Source organism: Rattus norvegicus, chromosome 3 (assembly GCF_036323735.1).
Source record: "Rattus norvegicus strain BN/NHsdMcwi chromosome 3, GRCr8, whole genome shotgun sequence".
In the NCBI taxonomy this organism is placed as follows: Eukaryota; Metazoa; Chordata; class Mammalia; order Rodentia; family Muridae; genus Rattus; species Rattus norvegicus.
In genome coordinates, this window is record NC_086021.1 from 161,063,760 (window position 1) to 161,071,776 (window position 8,017).

At 50.7% G+C, this 8,017-nt stretch overlaps 1 protein-coding gene across 1 annotated transcript; it reads left to right on the forward strand.

The window, feature by feature from the left end:
• Nucleotides 1-1,052: 1,052 nt before the first annotated feature.
• Srxn1 (sulfiredoxin 1) lies at nt 1,053-6,613 on the forward strand. The gene is made up of 2 exons (NM_001047858.3): nt 1,053-1,504; nt 4,188-6,613. The coding sequence occupies exons 1-2, from the start codon at nt 1,241-1,243 to the stop codon at nt 4,389-4,391; spliced, it is 468 nt and encodes a 155-aa protein (NP_001041323.3). The 5' UTR covers nt 1,053-1,240; the 3' UTR covers nt 4,392-6,613.
• The last annotated feature ends 1,404 nt before the right edge of the window (nt 6,614-8,017 follow it).

Sequence of the window (8,017 nt, forward strand, 5' to 3'; positions counted from 1 at the left end):
GACCCATTCTGAGATAGTTTCCCATTTCTGTGGTTATCCCTAGGCTGTTTTTGGGAGGCGGTTTTATGATATTGTTCTGCATTTCATGGTCTGTTCTTAGAGCCTGTGTCTTATGACTTAGTTTCTGGGACTTACAGTCTATTCCTGAAGCTGGTGCCTTACAGCCTTATTTTGAAATCAGGTCTGGTCCTTCAAATGGAGACAACAAATGGGGTTTATGCTGCCCTTTTAGTATCAGCTTCTCGAATGCTACAGAGGCAATGCTGTACAGGATCCAGGTTGACTTGGAAGTGGCCTGTCCTCTCTAGGGACACTCGTTGGAAACCACGTGCCATACTAGGAGGAAGCACAAGCCACAGGAGAGGGGCTGCACAGCTGTTCATATTGGATACTTGCTGTGTAGTAAGGGATTTCAGCGATTTTTTGGTGGTGGGGTTTTTTTTTTTTGTTGTTGTTGTTGTTGGTTTTTTTTTGTTTTGTTTTGTTTTAATTGTTTTGTTTTCTTTCCCTGAAGTGGACCTACTTTGGGGAGGACCTTCAGTAATCACACCTTCTTCTATTTCCTGGATATGTTTTGAGGGTTTGTGACACATGGAACTTCAGGGCAGAACTGTACAGAAACAGCACAACTCAAGCACAACTCTCTGTGGTGAATTCCTGTCGCTGAGCCTAGATGAGCCTGCGCTGGGATCCAGAGCGATCTATGGAGCAGTGTTGCCGGATTTGGGCCTTGGCTCACCCATTCATTAGCTCCATACCTTGTCTGTGTGTGTGTGTGTGTGGGGGGGTGTTTCATAACGTTTCTGTGCTTCAGTTTCCTTCACTGTAAATGGAATTAGTATAGCGCTCAGGTAGCAGAGTCGCTCTGAAATGTGAGTAGGTCACCACACTTGCTCTACTGCGTGGAGGCCACTGTTCCCAGCTCCCACTGAGAGCCGACTCATCCTCGCTGGGCAGGTCTGCCCGCCCGCGTCCTCGCCTCTGAGGGCCTGAGTCACCACGCTGTGCGTCACCCGCGCCTCTGCTCCGCGACCTGCAAACTCACCCTGAGTCAGCGACCCGACGCGTCCATTAAGCGCATCGCGAGGGGGCGGCGGGGCGCCTCAGCGGGCAGCGGGCAGCTAGAACAGCGTGGGACGTGGGGCTCTGGTCGAGCGGAGCGGGGGCCGATACATCACAGCGTGAGCCGAGCCACTCGGTGGGGGCAAGCGCAGAACCGTCGCCCCCCCGCGGCCGCACGATGGTACAGCCCGGCCGGGTAAAGAGGCCGGGTGGCGCTGTCCGCCAAGGAAGCAATATGGGGCTACGCGCGGGTGGAGCTCTCCGGAGGGCGAGTGCGGGGCCTGGGGCGCCCGACGGTCAGGGACCCAGTGGCGCGCAAGGAGGCAGCATCCACTCTGGCTGCATCGACACTGTGCACAACGTGCCAATCGCCGTGCTCATCCGGCCGCTGCCGTCGGTGCTGGACCCGGTCAAGGTGCAGAGCCTCGTGGACACGATCCTGGTGAGCCCGCGGAGCCTACTGGCCCGCGCGAGGGAGAAAGAGAGGGCGCGCGGGTCGGGGTCATTGATCTGCGGGAGTTAGGCTTCACCTGTGTGACCTTGACGGACTGGCTGGGTCTCCCTGGGCCTTGGATTCCTCACCTCACTTGGACTTGGCCATAAACTAATGATCCGTGACGCACATACTCAAAAGTGCTGCGGTCACCCCGGAGCTGATTTTTGCCTCTCAGAGCAGCTCTGTGAAGTAGCTGCTGTGCCATCTGTACAGAGGAGAAACCGAGGCACAGGAAGTTTGTTTGTTTTTGTTTTGTTTTGTTTTGTTTTTCAAAGCAACCTGCTCTGTGCCAAGTGCTTACACGATAGTACAGTGAGACTTTACACCCAGACATCCTGCATATCCTGATGTCTCTTTTGGCTTTGGAGTTCTTGGCAATGGTCTGGGTGTGTCATGTCTGTTGGGAGGATCTTGTCCTACCAGGAAGTGGGAAAGGACAAAGTCAGTCTATCGTGGAAGGAAGGTCCCCTCAGTAACTAGGCGTTAGAGTTTGTGTCAGGTTAGGCCAAAGATAGGATAGGATGGCTTCCTATCCCTTCTTCCAGATTCTTGAGCAGTGGGCCCTGAGACACCTCAGGATGTTTTAGTCCCGTCTTCCCATGTGAACTTCCCAAGAGCAGGGATTTTGCCATCTTGGCAGTTGCCTTCAAGCTGTGTGGGAAGGGGATATAGCCCGGAATGCTCTCTCAGCACCACTTTGGGCAGACTTTCTCCACCGCAGGAAGGGCTCCCATCACCTCCATTTTGGCCATTATTTTAGCTTTTGTGTGCACGTGATGCTAAGAATTGGGCTCCCCTGCATGCAGGCTTTGGCATGTTCGGCAGGAGCACCGCCATTGTGCTGCATCCGTACCTTTTTATTCCTTCGAGCATCTAATTCTGTAATCATTCTGTCTTGATGTCAGGGTCTTCCCAGACCACCCTATTGGGTTAGGCCATCTGTGACCTCATAGACACCTGGGTGCCCCCAGCATATCTGGGATCCCAATGGATTTTAATGACTAGTTTAGACACCTCTTTTCTATGCTGCCACCGGCTCTGGAGACAAGGACTCATCTTCCTAGACCACCTGAATATGTTGCCACAAACGGGACTGCTTGAAACAAGACCCAAGTCCAAAGCTGTGTTGTCCTGAGGTTTTTAAGACTGGGTGTGTCTCAATATAGCCTAGGCCGCTTGAAACTCATCGTCCTTCTGTTTCAGTCTCCCGAGTACTGGGGTTACAGGTGGGCTCCACCAGGCCCAGCTCTTTTGTTGAGTTAAAATAAGAAACCAGCCGGACTGTTCTCTTGAGGCCTGAAGGGGAAAATTCACTTCCCCGAGTCTTAGTTACTTTTCCTTTTGTGTGACAAAACATCCTGAGGAATGCAGCTTAAGGGTAAAAGTCTTCTTTTGACTGACAATCCATTATGTCAGAAGATTCCCGAAGGCAGGAGCTTGAGGCCATTGGTCATGTATCTCCAGTCAGAATGATGAGAAACCACTTGTACACAGCTCTCTTTCTTCCCTTTATACAGTTCAGGATTCTAGCTTAAGGAATGACGCCACCTACAGTGGGCAGATCTTCTCGGCTCAATTCACCTAACCAAGATAATCCCCCACAGGCATGCTCAGAGAGGCCCACCTCCAAAATCATTCTGGGTTTCATCAAGTTGACAACTGAACCCCTTAGCTAAGGGCCTCTCTCCCATCTTCAAAGCAGAAGCATCTGGTGGAGTCCTTCCCACCTTGGGTCACTGTGTCCTCTTTTGTCACAGCCTTCTGCTTTCAGGGAACTTGGTGATTCCATTCAGTTAGCCTTGGCAAAGCAGGGCAATCTCAATTTTGGGAGCCTTAAAACCCACTTTCTTCAGCAGACTTCCACTATGTTAGGTGGGTTTCACAAGTCCTAAAGGTGAGGAAGTGGGCATCCTGGGGGATCATTCTTGAGCCCACCCTCTGCCCTGCCTCCACCACAAGGCCTGCCAGGTGCAGCTGCCTAGGGCCACTCTTTTTATGCATCACCTCCCTGACTTCCACCACCCCCCTGCTGGTTGGACTTTGGAGGCCATCTGCACAACACAATTCCCTCCCTGCTCTGCAGAGGAGCCATGGTTCAGGCACTTGGGCTTTTAATCTAAACTAGTCCGTATCTGTAGCTTCCCAAGTCCTTCTGTGCCCCTTGTCACTTCAGAGAGACACATGGGTCTCCTTCCTGGCTTGTCGCCTATGAGTCTATCTTCACAGCATTGTCATTTCTTCCTTCAATCTGCTCCTGGGACCGAAACCCTGTCAGGGCGAGAATGTTCTTACCTCTTGGCTGTGCTGTGGTCCCCCCAAGTGTGGGCAGTGGGCACAGGATATATCATTAACACGCCTCTAATAAATGCTCCACAAGTTTTCTTGGGGGAAGCCCATCACTGCCATTCCAGCATCTGCCATTTCTCTGCCTGAAATACTCTTGGGACTGATTTTCAAGCTGCCAGGGTACCACCCACCAGCTTTCAGAACCAACCCCTAGGTGGCTGAAAGCCTGCTGCTCCTGCCAGCCCGAGCCCCCTCTCTGTAGGAGCTCCACTTGGCTTAACAAAACGTCTTGCCGGTTCTCAAGCACAGTGCCATGCTCTCACCCTGTGACCCTTCTTTCTAGGAGGACCCTGACAGTGTGCCCCCCATCGACGTCCTCTGGATCAAAGGGGCCCAAGGCGGTGACTACTACTACTCCTTTGGGGGCTGCCACCGCTATGCAGCCTACCAGCAGCTACAGAGAGAGACCATTCCTGCCAAGCTCGTGAGGTCTACCCTTTCAGACCTGAGGATGTACCTGGGTGCATCCACACCAGACTTGCAGTAGCAACCTCCTGATACCCCACTCCCGCCTTTTCCACACCAGCACCACTTCCTGGTGCTCAGAAGACACCTGCAGGCCCCCGTGGGCAGACGTTATAGAAGGAATATGTTCTTTTCCTACTTAAGGAGGGGTGTCTGCCTCTTGGTGCCTCTGCACTAGCCCCCAGGGACTAGCTCCCAAGAATGAGGGGGTTCCGTTCTTCAGTCTATGAAAAGATAACACGGCCTTGACCCTGATGGAGTACCAAGAGGAGGAAGTAAGAAAGATGGACTCGGAGACAAGGACTCTCCATTTTACTCTTTATGATATCTTATCACTACATGAACTAGGTACTAGGAAGTGAAGGAAAACCTAGGTCACCGTGGCTTAAGTGAGAGACGCTTGTTATCCGCATAGCCTGAACCCTGGAGCAGGTGACTAACACAGTATTATATCTAACGGAGTGCCGTATCAATGCTCAGTGAGGGCGGGGCCTCCTCTCAGTAATCTCATTGCTCCTTGCTTCGTAGTCACAAGATGGCTGCTGTGTTTCTAGAAATCATGTCTGTTGAGAAAGAACCCCGATAGACCAACTTCTGTCAGAAAGGAAAACCTCGTTCAGAGGTTTGCACAGTCGCCTTGGTCTGAGCTGGCGACCATCGCCACTCACAGTTGCAAAGAAAGCAGACATTAGGAAACGTTATCACAGCTGAGCGTGGCTGCCTTGTTCATTCCCTGGAATCCTGGAACAGGCCCTTTGCTCCCTGCAACACAATTGGGGATCCCATTGGCAGGAGAGGGAGGTAGCCTTTGCTACGAAACAAGCCATCCCCAGACTCAACAGCTAACCAAGTATTCACGTACCCGTGATTCTGTGGGTTAGCTAAGCTCCTTTGAGCAGCTCTACTAGTGTGGCCTGGTCCTGCTCATGAGCCCAGTCACTTCTCACTTCAGCTGGGGCTGGTTAGGCTGGGGTCACCCAGCCATTGTAGCAAGTGTTGGTTGCATCGGCTTGGTTAACCTTGTTGCCCCTCTAGCAGGTCAGAGCAGGCTTATTTTCATGATGGCCTCAGGGTTCCAAGGGAGAGTAGTAGTGACTGAGCAGGACCTGGGGCGGTGGCTCGGCTGTTAAGAGCACTTACGTGGTGTTATGACACAGTCATCCCTGTTCCAGATGACCTGATACCCTCTTCTAGCCTCTGTGGACACAGACATTACACATGTGAGAAAAGCACTTTTTTCTTTTTTCTTTTTGAGACACTGGGTTTTTCTGTGTAGCTCTGGCTATCCTGGAACTCACTCTACAGAACCAGGCTAGCCTTGAACTCAGAGATCTGCCTCTACCACCTCCTAAGTGCGGGTGTACTACTGTTACCCAGGGACATTTTTTTTTTCAGAGCTGACTGAACCCAGGGCCTTGTGCTTGCTAGGCAAGCGCTCTACCACTAAGCTAAATCCCCAACCCCTGACTTTTTTTTTTTAAAAGGTGACAAGGTTTCTTCAGCCCCGGTGCTAGGACTGTGTCTCCACTGGTCAGTTCATTCCTTAGATTTCAGGGGTGCAAGTGGACCCAGCTCTCAATGGGAGGAACTATAAAGAACGTGGGGCCATCTTTCATCACAGATGAATCTTGGTGGACAAGAGACAGAATTTCTCACTCCCACACATAAGCACTCCCGTTCACAAGTTTATTGATAAGCACACAGAGGGGCCAAGTCAGCCTTTAAGTAAGGTTCTTAAAACCTAGAAGAAGTCGTGGCACGGTGCCTTCTAGAGCTGGGTACCCCACTCCAAGGATGATTCATAAGCAGAATGAGGTGGATAACGGGGCATTCAGAGGGGCTTCCGCAAACCCAGAGTCCACAAGGCAACGGAAGCAGCAGGGTGAGGTGGCACTTGCTACGCTTGTCATTTTCAAGCCTCTGTCTTCCCAGCTCAATAGTGAGGTCACCAGCTTCCCCACCCACTGAGTGTCCCAGAGAATGAGATTGAAAGGAATAAAGTGTATTGTGGTGCTGGATTGATTCTTAGGACCAAACAGAGACCAGGGAGAGAAAGCACTTTAGCAGGTCAACCAGGACTCATACTGTCTGGGTCTTAGTTACCTTCCAGTTTGTAATCATATCTCTGGGGTGGGCTGGATGAAGATATATGGGAACCCTTTGGTCTCTGCAACTTTTCTGTGAATCTAAAGTCATTCTAAAATAAAAGTTTATTTAATTAAAACACACACACAATGCAATGGCTTTAACCTAGCATTTTTGGTTGTGTTTGATGGGCCTTACTGTCAAAGCTTCAGGTCTGAGGCCTGGGAACATGCATTTCTAGTAAGTTCTCAGAAACAGCTGGGAGCCCAGAAACAGTTTTAGACCGTTCTCTGGAACAGCTGCTACTCAAGGAAAACAGCTAGGACTCTAGTCAGATAGCACGGCTTGTCTTTTTGTGCTGGGCCCTGGACTTGTCCAGGGTACTTGAGCTCTGGACCACCCTGGCAGGAGAGTGGAAGAGGGCATGGTTCTCCAAGCAATCAGATGGGCTCTAGAGTCCTAACTTTGTCACCAGTGTCAGGAGAGCAGAGGATTTTCTTGCAAAGTGCTGGGCCAAAGTAACTGCAGGCCATGTATCCCACCTAGTAGGATGACTCCATTTAGAGAACCGCAACCAGCAGTCCTCAAGAGGATGCGGTGGAGGTCTTTTAAGAAAGGCAGCTGGGAGCAAAGCACGGCCCATACCAGTACCCAGCCCTGGAGAGGCTGAGACCAGATGACAAATTCAGGATCAAGATCCTCATGAGTAGCATAGCAAGTGCCAGGCCGTCCTGGAGAACTTAGTACAATCCTGTCTCTACATAAAAATAGAAAAGGGCATAAGTTGTAGTTTAGCTGTAGAGCACTGACTGGCGCGTTGCGTTCAGTTTTCAGAAAGGGCAGGGACAAGAGGAAAGGGGAGTGGGGTCAATTAGGACTGAGCTGCATTTCCTTCTTATACCAGCAGGTGGTGCTGCTTTCCTGCTCCTTGAGCAGAGCTGCGGCTTGAGGAAGGCCCTGCCGGAGCTGTAGGGCATGGCTGAGGGAGGGATTGTGGTTTCAGGTCTGAGGAGATTTAACTGGAGTCAGGCCCTCAGATACTCATCCTCATCCTGCCTGCCCTATACTTGTACCTTAGGGATGCTGGGTTCATCTACAAGAAGTCCCTCCAAAAAATTTTCTGGGTTCTCATGTGTTCCTTCCCCTGCCCTCAAGAAAGGCAGTGTGTTAGGGGTCCCTGAGGCTCTGTGAGGCCCTGGAACCAACCCCTCCATGGTAAATTTAGATTTTAATTTCTCAGTTTATTAAGATGAGTCAGTAGTTAGTGAGTACATGCCTATAATCCCAGCACCTCAGAGGCTGAGGTATGAATATTGCAATTTTAAGGTAAGCCTGGGCTATATTGTGAGACTGTCTCCCCTACCCCCCACCCTCAATAAAAAACCCTAAAAGATATTAAAATCTCAAATAAATATTTTCAGTTAAAACACTAGGAGCGGGGTTGGGGATTTAGATCAGTGGTAGAGCGCTTGCCTAGCAAGCGCAAGGCCTTGGGTTCGGTCCCCAGCTCTGAAAAAATGAAAAAAAAAAAAAAAGAAAAGAAAAGAAAAGAAAAATGACTAG

Excerpts from the sequence above, each read along its gene's own strand:
- Srxn1 (NM_001047858.3), top strand. The coding sequence starts at position 1,241 with ATGGTACAGCCCGGCCGGGTAAAGAGGCCGGGTGGCGCTGTCCGCCAA. Across the intron at positions 1,505-4,187 it reads GCCTCGTGGACACGATCCTG|GAGGACCCTGACAGTGTGCC; the intron begins GTGAGCCCGCGG and ends CCTTCTTTCTAG.